The 27,154-nt window shown below is 31.8% G+C and overlaps 2 protein-coding genes across 3 annotated transcripts in view; one reads left to right on the top strand and one right to left on the bottom strand.

Annotated features, from left to right (window-relative positions):
• Fak (protein tyrosine kinase 2 Fak) overlaps positions 1-5,153 on the bottom strand; it is a 153,842-nt gene extending 148,689 nt beyond the window's left edge. For both annotated transcript variants that reach the window (XM_089710765.1, XM_089710766.1), the window contains exons 1-2: positions 5,024-5,153; positions 1,705-1,738 (exon numbers count right to left, since the gene is read on the bottom strand). The gene's annotated coding sequence lies outside the window, so the exon portion shown is untranslated. The remainder of the gene's footprint in view (positions 1-1,704; positions 1,739-5,023) is intronic.
• Positions 5,154-6,047: 894 nt separating this feature from the next.
• Positions 6,048-27,154, top strand: Pex13 (peroxisomal biogenesis factor 13). The gene is made up of 5 exons (XM_089710803.1): positions 6,048-6,594; positions 8,327-8,463; positions 23,636-23,772; positions 25,614-25,779; positions 26,289-27,154. Exons 1-5 carry the CDS (start codon positions 6,224-6,226, stop codon positions 26,618-26,620), a joined length of 1,143 nt encoding a protein of 380 aa, XP_089566929.1. The 5' UTR covers positions 6,048-6,223; the 3' UTR covers positions 26,621-27,154.

Raw genomic sequence — 27,154 nt, 5'->3', positions numbered from 1 at the left:
AAACATATGTTTGTAAGTAACCAATTCTCCTTTCGATTCGATTTAGACCCACTATAAACCGACGGATTTAATTTAAATTTTGTATACTTATCTATAAAAACCCGGTAACAATACAATAATTTCATAAATTTACCTTATTATCCTGTTAAGTATTTCAAACTATATTTATTGTTCTATCAACTGCAATGAGTGAAAATTAACATTATGACGTCACACGCGCTCGGGTGACGCTTCGCGAGTTGATGGCGTGTCTTCGGTAGGTACTGGATTCAAAGACTAATTTTTATTTTGAAATAACTTTTGAATTATTGCAAAAAAATAAAAATAAAAACAGTTTTGTTATAAAACTAATATATAATCTTTCCATTTATCACAAAAAAAAATTTAATTCAAATACTCAATTGTTACCAACTGTTACTCCGGTAAACGTCTTCATAAACAAGAGACACACAGAGTGTTTAATTAAAATAACAGTTAAACAAGAGATCAGATTAGAATTAAAAACAATGGCACCATAAAGTTGGGTACGTGAGTCAGATGTCTGGAGACCACAACACCGCAGAACAAAAACTTTCTATGTGTGTTGTTTTCAGTTCGTGTTAGACCAATTGAAGCCAAAACTGTAGAAGTTAGTTCTCTTACGACTGGGGAGATAAATACTGGTTCATTACGTTCAGTAGAACAGATTCGGTTTAAATTCAGCATCACAAATATGTTATTTGGTAGAATTTATGTGATTTTTTGCTCTACTGTGAACATTGTCTTATTTTAAGCGTAATGTGTAAAATTACAAGTACAAGATATACATATATTAGACTTGATAAATTACATGGAACAAGACCCGTCTTAATTTTAAATATTATAGTTTTATGGCACAGATACGAGTACTTTAATGAACAATACTCCGAACATAATGGAAGCCACATCAAAGCACTATTTATAACAATTTCAATTTCAAAAGGTATCGGAGGTGTAAACTTGACTAAGTGTTCCACTTCGATTGGCCTAGAAATTACAAGTGATTAGAAATCTTACTTCGTTAACCAGTTACAGTAAGACGGTTAAGGTACGAATGGACAATTCCTACGGAGACTAAATGAGCTTGATAGACTTTTGTTTTGTGAAATCACTACAATGTTTTATTTTAGCTTAATTCTCCATTGAGAATATTGATTTTTAAAAGATTTTAATAATTATGATAATTATTAACTAAGCTATGAGTAGATCGGTTACAGAATTTCTGGACATGTCCTATTTAGCTTATGTGTCAGTTAAAATACGTAAAAAAACGTGTTAGTTATTACCGCATCAGTGACTTTGTGGTGACAAAATCGCGGCTCAGATAGTATACCTCCATGAACCAAAAAGAACATAGAGTTAAGAAAAATAAAGTTTGACAATTCACTTGCATGGCGGCAAGTTATTTGCTCTATATAAAATTTGTTTCTTTTCAAATATCACCAACGAGTCACGTGAATCCTGATTGAAAACGAATTTCCGAATACCGTGACATTGCTCTTTGTATACCCCAGTCACCGGATAGCGGAAAAACATCCAATAAAAGGTGCAAATGGATTTAAACAAAGGGTTCAGCCTACAATAAAAATGCCACTCCCTTTGTAAGCTGATACATAAAATTTGGAGTAAAATTCCCCACTGCATTCGGAAATAAATATCGTACCTACAGAAAATAAAATTACTCACCAATCGGTGCGTCACGGGAAAGAAGTGAAGACACCTGGAAAAAGAAAATCCAGTTATAGACTAATGATACGCTATAAACTTTTACTAGGATAACAGGAATAGCATATACCTACGTCCAACATAATACATATTTTTAAAAATAGTTGTATAAGTACACTTAAAATGCTTACTATCAGTATTTTATACCTAGTTCTCAGTCCTTATTACATTTACCCTATTTAATATCTAGGCAATGCACGAACAAACACGATAAAACACCCGGCTAGTCTATTTTCCCATTAAAGCGTGTCCCATTTCACTGTGACGTCACCGGAAATAAATGGACCCGTATCAGGCTGTTGCCGCCATTTTGACTGTAACTCTGTAAGAATTAAGTTTTTAATGTACTGGAATCTCGTTACTTTCCATGTTCTATATGAACAAAAACATCGCTATTTCGACCTGTATGTATGTATTTACTATTTATTCAATGCAATCTCAACTTTTTTGACCACATTTCAATTTTTTTTGTAAAACGAAAAGTTGCTCTTAAGATTATCTTTAAAAAAAGTTTCGAAACCTAATTGAATTTTAGCAGTCTGGTTTTATATATAAGTATAATATAAGTGGTAAATTTAACACTAATTTTAGCCCCAAATTCAGTTAGATATAAACGATACTTTATAACATTATCTTTAAATGTTTCATTTTCTAAATTTAAGCAATTTTAATAAACCCGCAGTGTGAAAACACTCCAAAATCATAAATACAATTCACATGTTAAAATAAATAAATAATAAAATCACTGGATTAAAACAAGCTTTCCTTTCATTTGTACCATTCATTAGCATCTTTCCTCTCTGAAACTGTAACCAAACACGTTAACCAACTTTAATTAAAGCGTTGCGAAATACAAATCGAATAGGCTATAGAAACCGATCGAATCAATCAGATACCGTCGCTTCCGCGAACGCGTGGGAAATGGGCCAATGGGATAACGAGATTTAAATACAGCCTGTCTATTGGTTGTTTATCTGTTTACGTTCTAAGGGAAACTGTATGAATTGATTAAAGTAGGACGTGGTTTGTTTTTCAGTGATATTTTAAGCAATAATCATAAAGAATTGTTTAAGAAAGCCAATAAAAAGTTTATTTTTTACGATATTTACGTAATATGGTAACTTTCCTAATAGTACCTACTTACTTATAATATGAATATGAGGGACATTTAAATTCAATACATACTTTATCATTTTCATATACTTAATTATAAAGTATATGAAAATGATAAAGTATGTAGAATTATTTTAATAAATGAACCAATGTTTCTCAATGTCAAAGGACTTCACCAAAACATTTCTCTGTACTTATCTGGGTTCAGTATGAACTCATTTTCTATCTATCTCATTTTATCTAACTGGTGACACATTTAGAAAAACCCATGTGAGTAAGCTTAGCAATAATCCAATCATTTAAACTTAAAATAAAATTCAGTTCATCAAACATATTAAGTATGTGTATGTGTATTGTATCATTCATTATATCGTCATAATTAAACCATAAGTACAATTTAGATAATATTTTTAAATCGCAATTACTATACTTAACATCTATACTTGTTATTGTTATTAGTTTAGTGAAATAATAATAAAGTGAAATAATAAATATGTGGTAATTTCAGTTAATTTTAGATTTCAAACCATTTCCAATTAAAAATTTTTCATTAACTTGCCGCAATGTCCCATATTTAAACCTAACATCTATAATCATAAATTATGAAAATTAAACATTGTAAAAGATGAAAAAAATGTTTCGCTTTGTCTTATTAATAAGACAAACATCAATCAAAATTTAGTTTTAAAATTATTGACTTTATAGGTAGATACATGTTATTAAATATTAATAGGCTTTATTGAACGGCCCCATTTAAATACCTGATTGCTATGTAGCCATATTCTTTAATATCACAATGGCATAACTTTTAAGAAAAGATGTTGGCGGAATCACAGATTTACCCAACAGGCACACAAAATTTCATGAGATGTGCAGCCATTTTGCAAGAGTATGATAACTAACATTGTGACACAAGAATTTTATAAATATAAAGAAGAAAAACTAAATATCCAATACTGAAGATGTTTTAAACTTCATAAAAAACATCATTGTCATTGCCTTGTTTGGTCTAAAGTACGATTAATTATACTCATTCTATTTGTGACTCAGTCATTGCTGATAATAAAACATAGGATGTAAGCAGAACGGTCTACATAATTTAATACTATATGAATTATTTTAAAATATCTTTGATTGTATTCATTAAATTAAAAATAAATAAATAAATATTTCAGGACAATTTTCACACAGCACAATCTGATCCCATACTAAGCTTTTGCTTGTGTTATGGAAACCAGATGGCTGATAAATATACATAAATAATTTTAAATAAATACTAATATAGATAATTAACACCCAGACGCAGAGCAAACATCTATTGTGTTCATCACACAAATATTTGCCCCAGGTGGGAATCAAACCCACGACCTCAGGCTTGGAAGATAGGGCCACTACCAAACAAGCCAACCGGTTAGTCAATTATACCAAAGAGTTAAATAGACTAAACATTTTAAATGAATTAAAAAGTTGCTGTAGTCTGCCCATAAAACATGGTCTAAATAAATTATACTTACACATTTATATAAGTTTTGTGATGCGTGATATATAAAAAACACACCTAATAAACATAAGATGTGATATGTGATAAAAAACACACCTAAAAATTTAAATAAACATAATAATGGGATTCACTCACTATTACAAAGAGTAAACATTTAGTTTGTATGCATGTAGTTATGCTTTCTAATAGAACATACTTCATACAAAGACATATCTTCCTATTTGAAATAGTATGTCTACTACCTATTGCATAAATATAAAATGTAATAAATGCAAGTAGGTAATAATAAAATCAGAACAACCTAAATACCTTTATAGCAAGTTAAAAAATTATGCGAAATTAACAATTTAATATAATTCGCAACATAAGCACGATGACTCCATACAGACTGATTAGAAAATTGAAATTACAATGGTATAACATTAGCTGTCTCGAGGGCCGATAAGAAACCGGGTTAAAAACTAAATGATTCGACCTAATAAGTAAAGATTGATACTTATGCAACAATAACATTTTGTACTATAATGACGTTATTCATTTTTATGCATATTTCAAGCCAAAAACATAAAATAATGGCTCAAAATGAATGAGATTTGCAGAATGTTTCTGTTTACAAACTGTCTTTAATTGGAGGATTAAACAATTTAAAAAATATAATTTACGTACCTTTAAAGTTTCTTTACAAAGTTTTATACACAAAACAATAAAATAATAGAAACAAACAGGATTAAACGATAAATAAACAACAAACACTAAAATCAGAGTTATTGACACGACGATTGACACCCGTTTAGGCATAGACAAAAAATATATAAAAAGGTACTCTGTGCAAAAAATCTAAACTTAAGGTCACAACTCACAACCAGTGTCAAAATTATTAAGAGTATGTTACAGAGTAAAGTCAAGACTCAAGACTCTATTTTTATCAAATTTCAATAATTAATAATGTTTAAAATAGTCAATTAGGCATTGTATATTAGGTCAGTACTATGCACTCTAAAACCTTAATATTAATAATCGAAACTATTTATACATCATTAAAGTTAAAAAAAATGTATTCTATTCCAGTTTGAACAATACAGTATTTCTGATTTTGAAATATCATAATAAAGCAAACAAAATAAATTAGTCTTGTAAGTACATCTTCTTCAATATATTGTCAGCGAGAGGTAAAGTTTAAGAAATTGATGGGTTTATTAACTAATAAGGACTATGGTAAGTTCCAAAATATATTCCTTAATCTATCAATTAGATCTGAAGATTTCTCTTTTACATTGTAATAACACAAATGTATTTGCTTATTAATGTAAATAATAAAATAAAGACATTTGTTTCTTGAAAAAATAAATTTTGGCTTAAATAGCCTTAGATCATTAAGTAATAGCAGTTCCTTGTATTGCAGCATATTTGTTACTAGAAATCTATAAAATAAAAAAAGTCTGATACCTTTTTGGATACCTTAAATATTAGAATTAATTTATGTGATAATTATAAGAAAAATCCACGAAAAATCACATGAAAAATAAATAGGTAGGTATGTAAATATGTTATATAATCTGTGATAAGATCAATACTGATTCCTATTTATCGACTGTCACTGTCAAACGTCAATAATTGTCAACATTTTACATTCTACATTCCAAATCCATTTTGTGAGCGTTAAGCATGCGTTAAGCGTTTCTACTTCCTGCCGTTCTGCGTTTTGTAGTGGTTTTGCAGCGTTTTGCGTGTGTTGCTGTGGAGTGTTGTGTGGATTATTTCCTCTTTCATATCGATTTGCAAGCGGAAAGTAATTCAGTGGAATCGTAATTTAAAACAAGAAAAATTAAACGAAGAAGGGTGCAGTGTCCTAGGCAGTTTATCATAATGAGTGAACCAATGAAACATTTCGAAGTACACTCTGACCCGACCTTATCAAATGTTGGCGTAGCACGGGTTGTTGATGTGCAAGCTCCGATGTTTAGAAACGCCGTGCCGTCTCAATCCACAGCTGTGCTTGTAGGGCCGCCTGTGCTACCACCGAGACCTGATATGGGTGTTCAACCTAGTTATTCTATGAATAGCTATGGGGGTCTTGGTGGCGCGTATGGTATGGGTGGTTCTTACGGTATGGGGGGGTATAGCAACTACGGATATGGTGGAATGGGGGGATACGGAATGAATTCTTACGGCATGGGGGGAATGGGACCTTACGCCAGTTATAACAGGTTCCCTCCGTATGGAGACATTGAAAATAGGTGAGTTATGTGCTTTTGCGAATGTAAAATTGTGTATAGGAGGAAAAAAATTAGTTTATTGTAAGGAAATAGGGATTTATTACAGAATCATACAAATATTAAGCTCAATGCAAATGGCGTCGCGTCAATTCGATCGAATTTTGAACTATACATGTATGTTTATCTGTATTTTACATTGATTTGAAAGAATCATTACACTCTAGTTAAGCTTAAGACATGCTTTTTGCAAAACTTGATAGTATTTTGAATACTTTTCCCCATCAATGATATAACTTCTAATCTTATCAATCTATTGTGTTTTTAATGATTGACTTTATCTTAGGGAGATAGTAATGAACTATGATGTATTGATATGTTTATGATAGACATACAAACAGAGATATTAGAAATATGTATTAGCTGTTTGCAAATCAAATCTGAATACTTTTTATAAAGATAAGGAAAAAGAAACTTAGAATTTTGTAGATAAGTTGTCCAATGTATCTCTAATGCTGGATAAATAAGTTATCTAATGGGTAAAGAAGTTTCAAAGCTTATTTGATACAAACACACAAAAAACAAATCCCTGTCATTTTCCATTAATACCTTGATTCATTTATTGGCAATAGAGCCTTGAAAATAAAATATAAATGCTTAATAATAAAACTACATGAATAATTTCATCTCTCTCACTTTATATTTAAGATCTGGTGCAGTTCAATTCAAACTTAATGGCAGTTTGGAAGTTAGGTGCAGGTGCGAACAGGTCCCTTAACATCCCCTAATACCTAAAATTGTTTTCTGTGCATCAGATCATACAATGTTCCGAGCCACCATTAAGCTTGAGTTGTACTATAGTAGTTGTTAGATAAAGTAAATTGAAGGGATATTAAACATTCCTATTCCTAGAACTCAGTAAATAAAAAACAGGTGATTAAGTTTATGATATCAGTTATAAATCTGGTGTCTATCTTATTTTTGATTGATAGATATTGTTCAATTGATGTCTATTTCCTTTTCACGATTTCTGAACAGATTACAGATATGTGTATGAAATTATCTTAGTTCTTAATCTATTTATGCATAAGTTTCAAATGTTTTTATTAAATTTTATTTGTTAAATAGTTTGCATGATTGAGAGGTAAGAAATATAGACATCTAGATGAATTTCTTCACAATGCAGCATTTATTACTTTATAACTGTGATACATAAAGATAATTCATTTAGATTGATGATGATTGTTGTCAATATTATAAGTTTAATCCTTTTCTAAAGATTTCTGCTTTTAAGTTTTAATTAAGATACAATTAAAACAACCAAGTAAAATATATCTTATTTGTTGCTAATGTCAATGAAAGTAAAATCATATTTTGTTTGATCAAACTTGTATGCCCTTATAATTATTGTTAACAATTGATACATGCATCAATATGTCCAAAGAAAAACATAGCCATAATATCAGACACTTAAATAATATAGGTCCAGTTAGTAAACCATTGTCATTACAAACATTCAACTTTATCTTACAATCTATACTAATATTATAAAGAGGAAAGGTTTGTATGTATGTATATATGTTTTCACACATAAACTACTGGACCAATATTGATGAAATTTGGCACAGATAATCTTTAGACCCTGAGAAAGAACATAGGCTACCTTTTATTGCAAAATATGTACCATGGGCGAAGCCGGGGCGGACCGCTAGTATAAGAATAAATATGTATAACAGTTTTGTTCATTATAAACCAGGTTCATACAACTGGCCGAGGAGCGATCACGTCCAGCGTTCGACTCCATACAGAGTGTGGTGAACGCAGTGGGCAGCGTCGCCATGATGCTAGAGAACACCTTCTTTGCGCTGACCAGCTCATTCAGAGCTATTTTGGGTATGTAACAAAATAATAACTGACCTGCGAATGTGTGAAATCAGTTCTGGGAAAAAGGAACCATCTACTCTAATATTATAAAGAGGAAAGAATAGGCGCCTAGTAATTATTAATAATAATAACTAGGCGCCTAGTATAATATATTTATTATGTATGATATTCAAAATTATTATATTCAAATCTTATTGTACACTCTGTTTTTGAAAGTAATAAATGATTTTTATTTTTTATTAATTGCTGTGTCGCGCGGTTTAATCAAAAGCTAATATTTAACTTTTATTAATATTATGTATATTAATAATTTGAGCAATTTATAAAAAAAAAAAATTATAAAATAGTGTACCTACTCAGGAAACATTGCAATTTAAATGTAGAGAATCCATATATAAAGATAGCCCATAAATAAAGTTCAAACTATCAATACACCAAAATCTATTCAGCCGCAGTCTTAAACATGACAAACGAGCAACAGATAAAATATTGAATATAAATAAGTAATACATATTTATATAAATATACCTATATTATCGTTAGTTTGCAGGTGCATAGAATTTAAGTACAGGTCAGGCCTAAATGAAATTCAAATAAATGCTAATATCGCAACGGTTACAAGAAAGTTTCGCAATCTAACTTTAGAATTATTTACTTCAAGAGTTCTGTTTACAAAACAAGTTTAACGTCCAAATCAATAAGTTGAATTTTATCTTCATAAAAAAGAGGGTTTACACTCGTATAATATGTTTAAATGAGTATATTAATCGTATCTGTGTTCATATAAAACTTCAAAATGTATAAATCTAGTCCTACTAATATTATAAATGCGAGAGTTTGTGAGGATGTGTATGTGTGTGTTTGTTTCTCTTTCATGCAAATACTACTGAACCGATTACTATGATATTTAGCACACATATAGAGGATAACTTGGATTAACACATAGGATAGGTTTCAATTTTCATCCCGGAAATCCCACGGGAACTGGAACTATGTGGGTTATTCTCATTGAGATAATATTACTACGTATGGAGGAGACACCACGAACAAAATCTGTGCGCCATTTTTTTGCTCTAACTAATTTTTAAAAATGTTTATCTAGTTAGGTACTTAACGATGAAAGTTATTCCTTTGCACTTTTCCGTATTATTTTTATTATTTGTGCAATATCGTAACACACACGAAGGCATATTTGATGCGTTTCACTTTAAAACCATTAAAAAATACCGCTCAACATACGTCACATGACGTATGTTGAGTGGAACATAAGTGATGTAGGCGGTGTCGTCTCCATATTAATATTATCTCAATGGTTATTCTTTGAAAACGCGGGCGAACCCGCGCGTGGAAAGCTAGTTTATTATAATTTATAGTAAAGTAGTGAAAAAGCACCGCAAAATACTTTCACACAAAAACTACCTACAAAACCGATTTAGATAAATTTTCCAAACGGCTAGTTTTATTATTTACATAGGAAGCAAGCAGATGGCTAGGATTACTAGATAGTTACAGAAAAAATATATACGGTCGAATTGAGAACCTCCTCCTTTTTTTGAAGTCGGTTAAAATATTAGGTATATCTTTCACACAATTGGGAAGTTAAATACCTAATTATTCTCTCAAATTGACGGTAATTGAGAGATTCGCATAGCTAATTATAAATAACCTTGTACATTTAACTCTGGCAATAAAAAGGTTGATTTAAACAAATAGATAGCTCTTATCACGTAACGATTTGCATACCAAGTTATATGTATACGTAGTACCTACATAGAAAATTAGTAAAACATTAATTTCATTAAATTTTAATCAACATGATAGTTATCGTTTAGAATATAGATAAAAATTTAGATATTATGCAATTGTCAAAATTGGATAAGTTATTAATTAAAGTTGGTATAAGATCACGGTACGCCAATTTAATCATTAATCTTGAATTCTTAATCAACTGGTAACATTAAAATTTTCATTTATCCGTCGATTTAGTATTTTCTTGTAATTTTAGAATAAGAAGATTTCAAATAACAAACATAATTCATACAAACAAATATTATCCTTTGAGGAAAATGAAGCATTTATTTATTACACATTAAAGATAAAGCAAGGAAATCTGCTGTAAACACTCAAAATCCCACATACAATGTAACGTGCATACCACACAAATTGACCTTTTCATACTTTATTAACTTGTAGTGAGCTTGATTTTAATTCAATTATAGAGGAACACAATTCATTCTATAACATGGCTTTATATGATGGCAAATATTTCTGAAGCGACTTTTGGACGTCATCTAATATCTTCTTATATATAAAAATGAATCGCAAAATGTGTTGGTAAGCGCATAACTCGAGAACGGCTGAACCGATTTCGATAATTCTTTTTTTATTATATTCCTTGAAGTACGAGGATGGTTCTTATGTAGAGAAAACGTAAATATTATGTACCACGGGCGAAGCCAGGGCGGACCGCTAGTCACTACATAGTATAAAACAAAGTCGCTTTCCCTGTCCCTATGTCCCTATGTCCCTTTGTACGCTTAAATCTTTAAAACTACGCAACGGATTTTGATGCGGTTTTTTTTAATAGATAGAGTGATTCAAGAGGAAGGTTTATATGTATAATAACATCCATTAAATAGTGGAGAAGTACTGTTATTTTCGAGATTTCTAATGTGATGTAGTAAAAAATTACATTTTTTCCGCTTACATTGCTAACGCTGGCTGAACCCTACGAGTTTTATCAAAATAATGTACTAAGTATTATACACATTGAAAAGGTCTACAGAAATGTCCGCGATGGTGTACATGTCTATCTCTTATGGATAACCCACAATAACTTTTTTTTGTCATTTACTTTTTACGACAAATAATGGCTAATTTTCGAAGCGATTTTAACCAATACGGCATTAATCCTTAACCAATTAAATACCTTGAATACATTGTTCACTTAATATAGATCTTTATGGCCCTTTACACCGTATGATTTAAGTGAATATTTTCGAAGATATTACAGATTTAAAAATTGCGGGACGTAGCGATTGCGGCGGTACCGGCCGGCCCGGCCGCCCGGCTATATAGGTATTTTATACCCGTGCGAAGCCGGAGCGGGCCGCTATGCTTTTAATTTTTATATATACACAACGTTCACAGTTTTTCTGTAGTGTATTTAGTATCAGCGCGGCGGTGCACCCGTGCGAAGCCGGGGCGGGTCGCTAGTATATTATAAAGGCGAAAGTTTGTAAGGATGTATGGATGTATGGATGTTTGTTACTCTTTCACGTAAAAACTACTGAACCGATTACAATGAAATTTAGCACACATATAGAGGGTAACTTGGATTAACACATAGGATAGTTTTTATCCCGGAAATCCCACGGGAACGGGAACTATGCGGGTTTTCCTTTGCAAACGCGGGCGAAGCCGCGGGCGGAAACCTAGTACATCATACATTATATACGTCATGTAATTAATATCCATTTTCCTCATATTAGCGACGAAGCAAAAACTTTGTTATTGTTGTATTTTGGACTGTATTTATATGTATTTGTCACACATTTAAGGTGATTGCAACGATCTGTTCCCAGCCAATATCCCGCTAGATGGCGCTGAATTCTACATTTCTAGTTTATTTGAGTTTTTGCGTAATTGGAATAGTCATCAAACCTAGGAATAGTCATGGCGGTTACTGAATATTATATTTTATTGAAATATGTTATATCATTGCCTTAAAATCCACCCAATTCGGTAAAATTATGCGTTTTAACATCTGTCATTGCATACAGGGTCGTTTACACACACAGACGTATACAAAAATGATAAAGATTTAACTCTAGATGGCGTGAATGTAAAGCGCGTCACACACGGTGAAGATACTACCTATAATATTTTATCTAATCTAGTAATATTTTATATTACAGTATCTTAAGGTATCCGGTATCAGCGTTCTGACCATCATTTTTCTTTTTTCGCTGTAGAACCGCCATCCTGTTACAAATGACCCACAAAGGAGAATGACCACGGGTGGTATCGGTAAAATTTTAGTTGTGCCACGTATTCGTTATATTGTTAATTCCTATTTGTATTTATAATGATCATATGTATCAATATTAAGTCTTAATTAAACCGGATAAATTGAAATAATAGTAAAAGTAAAAGTTTTTCTTTTGAAACATGTATGAACTTTCGCATTAGTAGGAAGTAGGATTGTTATAAAAATAAAAGTTATATTTGTTGGCGTAAACTATTTTATTGTAATTTTGGGAAATAAATAATGTCAAAATTGATTACCTACAATAAAACGCAGTTTTATTTTATTACCTACATTACACTATTGTTTTTTTTTTTATCAAAACATGTATTTGAAGTAGCAAATATGATATTATGCTGATCCAAGCATTTTCACTCAAAACTAATATCACTAATGATTTGTAAAAGTAAATTATTTCAAAATACATTTCATAACCAACAAGTAAGAATAATTATTCATACAACAACAAATCAAAAACACTATTTACTATGGAAAAAAAACCAGGAAGGTGAAAAACATATTTACGATTTCGATGCACTCGACTTTTAGTAAAATAATAGGTAAAAATATTATTATGGTTTTGATCACAGACATATCTGTGGTTTTGATTTTAGCTACTAGTATCAGAAAGCTGCGTGTTCAATGCACGTCGGGGTCCCACAACTGTGGAGGAAGGAAGGTAGAATACCTCCATCGAATAAGTGAAGTTTCTCGACATACTCGATTTGCCGGCCGGCCTCAATGAAGATTGTCCGAAAGTTGTATATGTGCTCTGTAAAGAAAAAATTTCGCTAGCGCGATTCAGAGTGAGGTGTCGTACAATATACCTAATGAAGTTTTTCATCTTTTTATTTTACTGCAAATACAAAATAAAAATTAAACAATGGTAATGTAAATTCTAAACAAACTACTACCAAAATACAATTAGAACAAAAATCATTTGACTTGTTTATTTCACCCAGAGGCCAGAGGCGGCTCGTGACAAAATTGTATAGGTGTTCACTTGAAATAAAACAACGAAAATACAATAGCGTTCGGGATGATTTATTACAAAAAAATGAGCACCACATTTTATAAATGTCTATAACACTAAAAATTACAAAGTACAGGCTATTTCAAAACGAATTCAATGACTAGGTATCAATAATTAGTAAATCACCGAATTTGCATTCGCGAGCGTAGGTATCCATAGTGTTTGTCACTGACGGTCACTGACCTCTATAACTTATAGTTATAGAGGTCAGTGGTGTTTGTTGTGTAAACATGTATGTATTTGAGTAGTTAGTAGCATATTATATTCTGAATTTCTGATCCATGCCTATTCACTCAAAACTAATAACACTAATGATTTGTAACAGTAAATTATTTCAATAGGTAGGTATTTGAACATTTCCCAACAAGACGTAAGAATAATTATTCGTAGGTATACAAGATACAATAACAAATCTAATACACTATTTATTATTTTATTATTTACTAGCGGTCCGCCCCGGCTTCGCCCGTGGTACATGTTTACGTTTTCTCTCCATAAGAAGTAATAGCTAGAGAGCTAGCGCAAAGCTACCTGTATGTATTTGACCAGACCTGGATTTTTGTGTGTTGATTCCCCTATACCTACTATACATGAGATGAGGAGTCACTAAGCCCAGAGTGGTGGACGGGGCGCGCGCTTAGGTAAGACAGGTGGAAATTTTTGGCGAACTTTGAAACCATTTGACCACGTCTGCCATTTTGATATTTGAAAATAGATTATTATTACTATCGGAAAATAACAATGGCAGACCATTATCACGCGGATAACATTCTGGCAGACACTTATGAAAGTGCTGAAAAAAATACAATTTTGAAAGTATTTGACCAGATCTGCCATTCATATATTTTATTTATTAGGGTCTTAAAAACTTATTTTCGAAACGGCAGACATTTTCATTGCGTACAGACTTCAGCAGACAACAAAACTTTACAGACTTCAGCAGTAGGGAATGCAATCCCGACTCGAGATTGCAAATTCGGGATCCCGCGGGATTAGAAATATCAATCCCGCGGGATCCCGGAATTTTCGGGATCCCGTCTTATTAAAAAAAAATGTTGAATTCAGATGATTGAAAAAGCTAATTTAACTGTTTGTTTGTGATAGTGAGGTTAATGGTAGAGGATCCGAACGTAAGTCGACCTTCACCGGCGCCGGCCGCGGCGTGATAATAGAATGAGACCAATTATATAATAAATTTAGTCTATTAAAAAATGTATTCAAAATAGGTTGACTGGAAAAATCCTGGACAGGACATTTTTAATGAATTAAAAAAAAACATTTTTTTTAATTAATTGCAGTATCAAGATAATAAAAAAAAAATTATAATAGACTTAAAGTATGAAACCTACAGAATGTGCAGTCATAGTCGTTTTATAATATTTACCGGGACAAACGGCTAGGTTGGCAGGTATAAACAGTTTTGTCGGTACCAGTTACTTTCACTTGATAGGATGATAAAAAAAAAATATGTCAGCGCTGTTTTATTACAAAATTGTTTTATTATCTCGAAACTGCAATTAATAAAAAATGAAAATAAAAGATTTTTTAATAATTAATTAAAAAATATCCTGTCCAGGATTTTCCCAGTTAACCCATTTTAAATACATTTTTTAATACACTAAATTTATAAAATTGGTCTCATTCTATTATCACGCCGGTGAAGATAAACCTATATTTGGATCTTAGATCATAACTAAAATAACATATTACTTGAAAGAAAATGAAAACCTTTATTCTTTAATCTTACCAACTATACTCGGATTTTTAATTAGATAAAGTAAACTGACGTTTACTGTGTTGTCAGTTTTTGATGAAATAAAAATAGCGTTGTCACAAAGTGAATGATTGAAAATCGGGAATGAATGAAATTGAATCGATCGTCTTGTGAATATTTAGTATGTAACAATATAACATCAAATAAACACAACAATGACAACAAACACAAAGTAATTAGTTACAATTAACGGAAAAATTACAAAAACAATGACGTAAACAGCGTAACAATAAAAATAAAAAAATGATTATAATTACATTCTACTAGTAACTTATATCTTATATAGCTTTATATATTATAATTAGAAATAATCTTATTTTATAGTTTCAAATGATGAACTATTCACACTCATGGTTCATTCATCTGATTGAATGTGAACTGAATTCCTCACTATTACTTTAAATGTGGCAACATTATTTTACAAAGTGACATTAGCTGCTGTCAGTTTACTTTATCTAATAAAAAATCCGAGTATAAATAATAATCAGGTTGTTAGGAAATTAACGTAGGTAAATTAGGTAATCAAAACAATAAGCTTATTTCAAGGGAATAAGGTAAAAGAGTGATTTTGAAAATGACTCCTTAAAAAACAAAGGGTATTAATTATAGTTTCATCTGCTAAACGGCATCTAATGTCTGTTGCAAATTGCAATGTACCCCGCTGCTGAGAATGCCCTCTCCGACTCAACGCTGGTTGGCAACAGCGTGGCGAAGCAATTATATGCAAACTGCAAAAATCGCCCCCTTGTTTCTCCACACTCAAACAAATCCATTTCTTTTTATATGGTAGATTCTAATTTGTCTAAGCTCGTGGACGTGGATATACGTGCAAAAGGACCGTCGCTGACCACTGCCGCCCAATCCCGTCAATCTCGAACGGGATCTCGTCATATGATGCGTCGGGATTGATCCCGAAAAATTACACGAGATCTCGCGAGATCGGGATCCCGCGGGATCGGGATTGCATTCCCTATTCAGCAGTCAACAAGACTTAGCTTCTACATGGTCAGATGTATATATGTATTACGTTCCCTGACCTTACATCAATGATTTACTTTATTAATGTTTTTATGGTCATTTACATTTAATTTTGAAAACTATGGAATAAAATTTATAAATTTGATGATACAAAACTAAATATACATTTGTAAAGAATCTCAAATATAAAGTTGTGTTGCAAATAACAAATCATCATTTAAATATTTAGTTTATTTCTTTATTTAAGAAACAATTAACAATTACAAAACAACATAAAAAAACACGCATGCATTTATTGAAATGTTCATTCATCATCACTATCGTATGGCGTTGTGTGACTCGTCTTCATAATCCATTGAATCGGATTCTGTAAAAGTAAAACGTAAATTATATAATAAAAGAAATGAGTCATTATAAACTTACCTAGTAAGGCAATGCCTTTGATGTCGCACGATGCCGCCGCGCCGCCAGTGTAGGTACTTCTGCTGCTACATGAAAATATGCTACGGTTGCAACAAATGGGAAATAAAACAATTGTGATTATTACTATTATGATGTAATCATTTATTCATATTATGTACATTCAAAACAATTGCTATTATTAAATCTGATGTAATTATTTTTTCATAAATATATAATTATTATTAATTACATAATATATTGCACTGTGAAATATTTACGTATCACTTTATTTTTGATGTTCTTAATTGTCTTTTATAAAATTTAAGTGACGCATTCGCATTGGGATCAACAATCCGATAAGAAAAGAATGGAGACAACATATACATAGCTTTGATTTCAATTCTACAGATACAAAATATACAATCTATCTAAAATGATACAACGGATGTTTCCTGCGTTTTCTCGTCAAAATACCGAAACAACGTAATTATTGTATAGTAGTTGGGCGTGAAAGTAAAAAAACAAATGAAAAGTGTTTTCCATATGATTATTTATTAAATTTACGCGATTAAGAATAATTTCAACGATACAATTTAGTAACCGAGAATTCAGAGGATTAAAGAAAATACCTGCCTGATCATTTTATCAAACTCTAAAAGAATTATGGTTATTTCGCATCACTCGGTTTATTAGTTTGGTAATAATTATTAAAGGTAGTTACAACCCTAGCCATTGAGTCGAACGGTAGGCAACACAATATCGACTTTGTGCGGGTACATATGGTACATTTCTTCTTGCTGTGAAGCGTAATTATTATTATTAAGATTTTTTAGGCTATTTTGAATCAGCTGTTCTAATTTAATTCTAGAAATTTATTAAAACGTGATTTTTTTAAAAGTATATTATGAGTTTATAAATACCTCAACCAATAGTTATTGTGTCCTATCCTCATTTCTTTATATCTTGGTAGTTAACTAAAGTGTTAAATTTACATAACCTCAACAACAACATTTACACTGCCACTGCACTAAAACTAAACTAACTAGCTCTCTAGCTATAAGAACCATCCTCGTACTTCAAGGGATATAATAAAAAAAGAATTATCGAAATCGGTTCAGCCGTTCTCGAGTTATGCGCTTACCAACACATTTTGCGATTCATTTTTATATATAAGACTAGCGGTCCGCCCCGGCTTCGCCCGTGGTACATGTTTACGTTTTCTCTACATAAGAACCATCCTCGTACTTCAAGGAATATAATAAAAAAAGAATTATCGAAATCGGTTCAGCCGTTCTCGAGTTATGCGCTTACCAACACATTTTGCGATTCATTTATATATATATATATACTAGCGGTCCGCCCCGGCTTCGCCCGTGGTACATAATATTTACGTTTTCTCTACATAAAAACCATCCTCGTACTTCAAGGAATATAATAAAAAAAGAATGATCGAAATCGGTTCAGCCGTTCTCGAGTTATGCGCTTACCAACACATTTTGCGATTCATTTTTATATATAAGATAAGATTATGTGAAAATAACCAGGAAGGTGAAAAACATATTTACGAAAACATAGTAACATAATATGGCTGTCGCTACAATAATTATATTTCAATTTTATCTTTTTATACCTAGTAGAACTGGCCGACGAATAAAAAAAATCGTATTAGAATAAATACAATAAATTACGGAACAAAAAAAGGATTGTAACTGAATTAGGTAAGTATGTTTGTTTCTGGGCGCACCGTTTTCGACGACGCGACGCGCGACGTAAGCGTATAGGTATAGGTACCTACTTTGCTAAAACAAACTAATAAAATTGTGTGTCTGTCTGAAAATTCGGAAAAGCATATTTTGCAAGTTTGTAATTACTTTGATAGTTTACCGATTTATAATAATTGTAATTGTAATTGTATAATATATAATTTGCAATGTGGTGAAATTTCATAAAAATCACGGGCCAATTTTTTGTTTTGAATCCCACCGAAAATATAATTGCGTTATTAGAATAATTAATTACTATACCTACCCACGATCAATTATTACAATATAGTCTCAAATGCATACTAGAGAAATATTGCAATTTGATTCAATTAAAATGCATAGCATACAAAAATAAATTCACAACACAAGAAATTCCGCGCGCAAATCATAGCGCGTGTCAATGAAATCAAGAATGTTTTATATCAAGCCGACGCGGACGACGACGCGACGCCGAACAAAAGTACCTACGACGGACGACCACGCTTCGAGTTGCCAAACAACATGAGTAATAAATTGTTTACAAAAAAAACAAGTTTTCCATTTTTCTGTATGAGTAGACAGAACTTCAAAACGCCACCTGCTACGGTTTATATTATGAACGATTGTTATAAAAATAAAAGTTATATTTGTTGGTGTAAACTATTTTATTGATCAATAATTTTGGAATTTAAAATTGTCAACATTGATTACAATAAAACGCAGTTTTATTTTATTACACTATTGTTTTTTTTATCAAAACATGTATTTGAAGTACCATATAATATTATGCTGATCCGAGCATTTTCACTCAAAACTTATATCACTAATGATTTGTAAAAGTAAATTATTTCAATATACATTTCATAACCAACATGTAAGAATAATTATTATTATTCCTACCTACAACAACAAACCTAAAACACTATTTACTATGGGAAAATAACCAGGAAGGTGAAAAACATATTATTATTTACGATTTCGACGCACTCGACTTTTAGTAAAATATAGTAGGGAAACATAATATTATGGTTTTGATTTTTGCTACTAGTATAAGAAAACTGCGTGTTCAAACTACTTGTTTGTCTGTCTGAAAATTCGGAAGTACTTTGGTAGTTTACCGATTTATAATAATATTGTATATATCGTTGTTTAAAAAATATTCAAACACAATAAAATATGATATATGTACTGATTTATCACTGGTTTCAGTGATGAACTGATGAGTCAATTATAGCCACTATACTTTCGTCATACGTGTGTATGATTGATGTGATTTGCAACGTGGTGATATTTCAGAAAAATCACGGGTCAAATTGTCCCACCGAAAATATAACTGCGTTATAAGAATAACTATACCTACGATAAATTATACATAATACAATATAGTCTCAAATGCATACTAGTGAAATATTTTATTTGAATCAATAAAATAAAAAAATAAATAAAAAATAATAATAATACAAAAATAAATTCACAACACAAGAAAATCCGCGCGCAAATCATAGCGCGTGACAATGAAATCAAGAACTTTCGAGCCGACGCGGACGACGAAGGAGCCTAACAAAAGTACCTACAATCATAGGCGGCTCGTGACAAAATTGTATGGCCGTGTTCACTTGAAATAAAACAACGAAAATAGGTACCTACAATAGCGTTAGCAGTACAAAAAAAATGAGCACCACATTATAAATGTCTATTTATACACTAAAAATTATAGAGTATTTCAAAACGAATTCAATTATTATTTAGCAATAATTAGAAAATCCCCGAATTTGCATTCGTGATCGTATTCATAGTGTTTGTCTACACTAATATTATAAAGAGGAAAACTTTGTTTGTTTGTTTGATTGTAATGAATAGGCTCATAAACTACTGGACATTTTACCAATGTTTGCAAGTTTGTGATTACTTTGATAGTTTACCGATTTATAATAATTGTATACTTATATCATTGTTTAAAAATATTCAAACACAATATGATATAGGTACTGATTTATCACTGGTTTCAGTGATGAACTGATGAGTCAATGTTAGCCACAATACTAATCACTTTCGTCATACATGTGTATGAACTATGATTGATGTGATTTGCAATGTGGTGAAATTTCATAAAAATCACGGGCCAATTTTTTGTTTTGAATCCCACCGAAAATACATATATTACTAATTGCGTTATTAGAATAATTAATTACTATACCCACGATCAATTATTACAATTTACAATATAGTCTCAAATGCATACTAGAGAAACATTGCAATTTGAATCAATTAAAATGCATAGCATACAAAAATAAATTCACAACACAAGAAATTCCGCGCGCAAATCATAGCGCGTGTCAATGAAATCAAGAATGTAATTTTATATCAAGCCGACGAGCGACGACGCCGAACTAAAGTACCTACAGTACCATTTACCTTCAGTGTACAATACAGTTTACAGACCTACGACGGACGAACAATAATGAGTAATAAATAAAAAAAAACATAGTTTCTAAGGTCATTAGTTTTATTTTATTTTATTGTTATTTTCTTTGAACGATTGGAAATGAAATTACTCAATTTTTACACAGAACTTTGATTTATTAGAATTATGCTCATTATGCATAAGATAACGAACGCGAATGCACGACATCTAGCGCGTCAATGTCTAAACATCGCCTTTCGTTTAGACATTGACGCGCTAGATCTGTAATAAGTATATAGTCTATGCGCTAGATGTCGTGCTTTATGTCGTGTTTCGCTTGGCAAAAGTCACGCACACTACTGTAGAAGTGTCAAATTTTTCCGGTATTTTACTGTTGTTTTTCTAAGTAAATATTGTAAATTATTGATTAAAAAGGTCGAACGCGCACACATTTCATTATAGAGAAGTGATAAAATGATTAGTTTTAAAGAAATAGTGTCTGTGTTAAGTGTTTAGAGGTAATCAAAAATGTATGGAGGGACGGTCGGAACATCAACCTTAAGTAAAAACTACAGTACTTAATTTACTGAAACATGGTAGAATAATAGAATGTTAAATGCATCCAAATTAAGATCTTACTATTGGAAAAAAGAGAAGAAGAATATAATAAACATGACAGTTTTTAAAGATGTCTATATGTTTGTAACTGTTTCACGCATATACTACTGAACAAATTTCGATGATACTTGGCAGTTTTGACATAAAACTATAAACTACAGCATAACATAATTATGTATATATGCATATAATACTCCAGTCAGTCTAGACATTCAATTCACAATAATTCCAAAAGTTTTCAAACTTCGGTCAAGTGAATGGTACATTGGGACGACAATAAATCCCATTTTGCAACCTTGTCCGCAGTCCGGAACTGCAATTAAATTATTTTTTGCTGTATGGTCCTGAAAAAAATTCCAAAAGTTCTGCAAACTTGGGGAAGTTTTCGATATAATATTTCATATCACGTATTAAATTTGCAACCAATCTCAGTGTACGGAACATCTTTTAATATTGAATATTAATGTTTTTTTTTTTATTAAACTGAATGAGGTTGCAAATTTGTAAATGCACCAGAATAGATGTTTTCGAAGTTTGCAACCAAGTTCCAAAACTTTTGTAATTATTCCGAGACCACCTTACTCGAAAAAATGACCACGAATTAAAAATAATCTATACTTATAATAAATCTGTAGAGAGGCCAATTCTGTACATGAAATATATTTAAAAAAAAACTATGAAGGGGTGATAAGGGATCGCTACTGATGCCAAAAATGCAATCAGTAAAATTTTTGTCTGTCTGTCTGTCTGTCTGTCTGTCTGTCTGTATATTCGTTATAGAAACAAAAACTACACGACGGATTTTAACGAAATTTGGCACAATTATTCTTCATACTCCTGGGCAGGTTATAGTAGAAGAATCATGTAAATCGGTGTAGAAACACCAAAGTTATACATGAAATACGCTATAAGTCATCGCGCGTGAATACAGATAACAGAATCATGCCATAAGGATTATTTTTGTGTATCAGTTGCCGCGTTCGACGCGCTTCGCGGCGGGAGCTATAAAAAGGCGGCGGGTCCGCACCCGTTTCGCGTTGTCACGGCATCACGTGTGAACGGCTGAACCGATTTCGATAATTCTTTTCTATTATATTCCTTGAAGTACGAGGATGGTTCTTATGTAGAGAAAACGTAAATATGTACCACGGGCGAAGCCGGGGCGGACCGCTAGTTATAAATAAACATGTTCCGGTCAACGAAAAAGGTTGCAAATTTATACAACCGTTCGGTATATATTGCCGATATCTGTGTTAAGTTTGCAGAACTTTTGGAATTTTTTTTCACGACCATACAGCAAAAAATAATTTAATTGCAATTTTAACAATGTTCCGTACACTTAGATTGATTGCAAATTTAATACGTGATATGAAATATTATATCGAAAACTTCCCCAAGTTTGCAGAACTTTTGGAATTTTTTTCACGACCATACAGCAAAAAAATAATTTAATTGCAATTTTAACAATGTTCCGGACTGCGGACAAGGTTGCAAAATGAGATTTATTGTCGTCCCAATGTACCATTCACTTGACCGAAGTTTGAAAACTTTTGGAATTATTGTTAAATTCTCGATTTTCAATGTCGATTCTGACTGATCTATAATATTAATTAACAAGTGAACTTAGTAGGTAGTTAAAAAGTTGATCAAGTAGCAGATTTGCTGTTTTTAACAAGGCCAATTAACCTTTTTTAGCGCCGTAACTGCTTCTCGTTTGAGTGTATTAATGAGGTTTTAAATAATTAGCTTTTAGTAAACGCATTATTGATTGTTTTCATTTCAATATACATACCTACATTTATTTACTATACCTCTACAGTAGAAATTAACTGTGTGGTCGGATTTACGCTTTAAGAAAAATATCGTGGAATTTGGTATACCTAACTAGGTACTAGGTACATAATATGTATAGTATATCACAGATGTTTCCCCATTACCAACATATTAGTTTAATTTCTACCTTAGTAGGTACTTTAACTACAACTAATCTACACTTACTGTTATTATAAAGCTGAAGAGTTTCTTTGTTTGTCGCCCTAATCTCAGGAACTGCTGGTCCGATTTGAAAAATTCTTACGGTGTTAGATAGCCCATTTATCGAAGAAGGCTATATGTATATCATCACACTAAGACCAACAGGGGCGGAGCAATGCGGGTGAAACCGCGCAGCACAGCTAGTAATTATAATATTTTCAACTTCCAGGTGTAGCAGAGAACTTTGGCCGTTTGCGCACACTGTTCGCGCAGTTCTGGTCGACGTTCGCTGCGGTGCGAACTCTCAATTGGTTGGTGAGGAAGCTCATGGTTCTGCTCGGTATTCGGACTGAGTGTGAGTTTAAGGTGAGTCGGTTTTTGGTATTGGTATATGGGTGACGTAGAGACTAGAGGGCCTGGTTTTTCATCTTTTTAAAATAGGCACTTGATGCCGTGGAAATATCCCTGTTTTTACACGCTTTATATTAGCTTCACCTGTATGTTTGTTTGTTTGTTTGTAACCGACTTCTTTGGGCGCGATTTTGACCCACTTTAAACGGCCAGATTTCGTTCAAACTTTGTAGATTTATTGAGGACCGATGACAATACACTAATTTGATAAAATTTCTATAAAATTTCTCTATAGAAAGCGTGTTTTTTAGTTTTGCACGCCTCATAAGCGAAGCGTTGAGGTGGGTACTACTGTCACTTCGCGCAAAACATCTGATTTTTCAAACTTAAAATGTCTTTATGTATCATACATTGCACTTGTAAGATAATACATACACACACATATTAAGAAAAAACACTATTTTTAACGTTCATGATATTTTTGATGTCATTTTTGTTATTTAAACTAGTTAAAAAACAGTTTAAAAAAGTTCTGTCTTGGACGTCCGTGTGTCTGTATGTGCGGATCCTTTTTCTTGTTAACACGATAGCGACCGAAATACTTTACTAATCGAGTCTTTTTTTTTCTCTTACGCTTGAGTATGCTCAGGAATAGAACCCTTTCATTTTTCAGGGTCTGATTCGATGTGGTTTAATTTTTATTAAATAAACAAAAATAATAATTAATAAATATTTATTAAAAAAAAATTATGAGGCGTGCACTTTTGGATTTTCCAAATTATTTTTTTAACTATTATTATTTTATTGTTATTTAGTTATTATTGATTGTCTGCTCTGTCCGCTAAAAAAACTTTTTCAAATAAAAAAAAAAGTCTACAATTTACTACTATGAAAAATTAAGTCTATGTTTTATGTTAGACCTGTAAATCGTTGAAAATAATTTTAAAAATCACGCAATTTTTAACGCTAATTGTATGAACAGACAACTCTAAATTGCTGTGTAGGCAATTGAACGTGAATAGTTTTTTCTCAAAATCTCAAACAAAAATATATCTACAGCAAGTTTAATTACGTTTTTATTGTTGATAGCGAAATGTTATCTTGTGAGTACAAGATAACATTTCTTTCATATAGCTAAATACGTAGATATCACAATCACACCGCTAACTAAGGATGATACATCTTATCTGTCTTTGCCACTGTGATTGTTTGCTTCAGATAATAATAATAAAGCAATTTATTTGATCTCGCATAAATATGTTTTGAAATAAGTTTATAAATATAGTAAATAACACGCTATAGTAAGATAAACTTATGAAATTATTGTATTGTCACCGAAACTTGAGATGTGTACAAAGTTCGAATCAAAGGGTCAAAATCTAATCTAATGTAGTCTGTAATATACAAACATACAGGTGAAGCGTGTTTAAAGTTTATGTATGGCAATAGATGAATCTTATTATGAAAAGGTTCATTTTTCATAAAATTTAATGGCATTTTAATGAAGATAGAAACTAAACCAGTGCTTGGTATGGTTTATATATCAAGTATTTAGGTGAATTAAAAGCATTTGAATGGTCACATGAGAATATTAATAAACTTAATTTTCTAAGTCGCAATATTATGAATCTTGAGTACCTATGTTTCTTTTATAATTATTAGTTATTACAAATTGTTATCAGGCATAATAATCGGTATCACTGAAATATATCACGTAGTTCTGCAAGTCAGAAGTCATAGACAGCATCTCAGTTTTGTAAAATCTCATTTGAAACGTTATTGATGTATTTTTCTTTCTGTATAGATATATTTATTGTATAGTTAATGCACAATAAAAATATTTAATTATCCCACAGGCATGGGCAGAAGCAGTAGCCGCCACACAAACCGGTACAGCTACGCCAGAACAAAAAGCGAAGGGCTCCAGTTGGCCGATACTGCTGTTCTTTGGCGTGATAGCCGCAGCACCGTATATTGTGCTGAAGATGTTGAACGGCCTGTCCAACAGTATACATGAGAGATGTGAGTATATAATATGTAGTTGAAAAAGTTTAATGAGTATATGGTTGTAGGATATTGTAAGAAAGGCTTAAGTTTAATGGTGTTTAAGGAAAGAGAGGTTGATTGATTGTAAACATACAATCAATGTGCATAAGCAGTTTTTTTTTTCCAAGTGGTACTGTCTATTTTTAATATAATGTTATTTTACTTTTAAAAGTTAATATAAACGTAGTAAGTAAACTTATTTAGTCACCTTTTAAGCTATTGGAATATCATAAACTAGCTTTCCGCCCGCGGCTTCGCCCGCTTTGTCTAAAACATAAAAAATTATATACTAAAACCTTCCTCTTGAATCACTCTATCTATTAAAAAAAACCGCATCAAAATCCGTTGCGTAGTTTTAAAGATTTAAGCATACATAGGGACATAGGGACAGAGAAAGCGACTTTGTTTTATACTATGTAGTGATATCGACATGAAAACAAATAGTTATTTATACGCACATAACATGTACTTTTTTACATTCCCAGTGCAAGACCCGAACTCATGGCAGAACCCGCTCCGTGCGGTCGCCCAACACGACTTCCAAGCGTCCTCTCCACAGGAACTAAGCTTCCGTCGCAACCAAGTGCTAACACTCGCTCCACAACACTTGCAAGGCCACCTCTGGACCTCAGGATGGCTTATGGCGACAATAGATCGACAATTCGCCGGCCTAATCCCCATTTCATACATTAAAGTAATCAAACCGGCGGTGATGAATGAAAAACCAGTGGAAACGCAGAAAATGGAAGCGCCGAAACCGGAAAATCAAAAGGTGGAAAGCGAAAATGTTGAGAAACAAGTCCCGCAACAGGTGTAAATTGACAGCTGTCAGCGTGGTTGATGTTGTGTTTTTTTTCGTTCGTTCGTTGTCTGTGGTTTTGACGTTACGTCAAGCGTCAATGTCAATGTGACATGGCGCGTATTTATCGATCAAATGTTCGTTTTAAATGTTCTGTCATATCCAAATAGGTTAAGGTTTTATGATAATCACAGTATAATTAATCAATAATCAGTGGTAATTGGTGTATACATCGGTTAATAAGATATTTAACTCATTTAAAAAAAATATGATAAAAATAAATACTGAAAAAAAAAATGATTTTGCCAAATGGTACATCAAAAAACGGTCACAATACAATCGTTATATTCGTAATATTTGATGTTGTAATTCAGTTCATATCATTATAAAAAAAAATGAAAGAAAATAAAAAAAAAAACGGGCCAAGGGGTACAGAAACGCGTGTTTAATTATTAAATAATTGATATAAAACTTTCCGTGTCAATTTCTTTTTTTGAATACCTACAGGAAAAATTTGTGCCAATTTAAATCGAATCCTTGTGATGTGAGAGA

Source organism: Colias philodice, chromosome 25, assembly GCF_061535455.1.
Source record: "Colias philodice isolate Cphi_HAF_F1 chromosome 25, ilColPhil1 Martin Lab GWU primary, whole genome shotgun sequence".
In the NCBI taxonomy this organism is placed as follows: domain Eukaryota; kingdom Metazoa; phylum Arthropoda; class Insecta; order Lepidoptera; family Pieridae; genus Colias; species Colias philodice.
This window is presented reverse-complemented; position numbering and strand designations above follow the sequence as displayed.

Excerpts from the sequence above, each read along its gene's own strand:
- Pex13 (XM_089710803.1), top strand. The coding sequence starts at position 6,224 with ATGAGTGAACCAATGAAACATTTCGAAGTACACTCTGACCCGACCTTA. Across the intron at positions 23,773-25,613 it reads GGACTGAGTGTGAGTTTAAG|GCATGGGCAGAAGCAGTAGC; the intron begins GTGAGTCGGTTT and ends ATTATCCCACAG. Across the intron at positions 25,780-26,288 it reads CAACAGTATACATGAGAGAT|TGCAAGACCCGAACTCATGG; the intron begins GTGAGTATATAA and ends TTACATTCCCAG.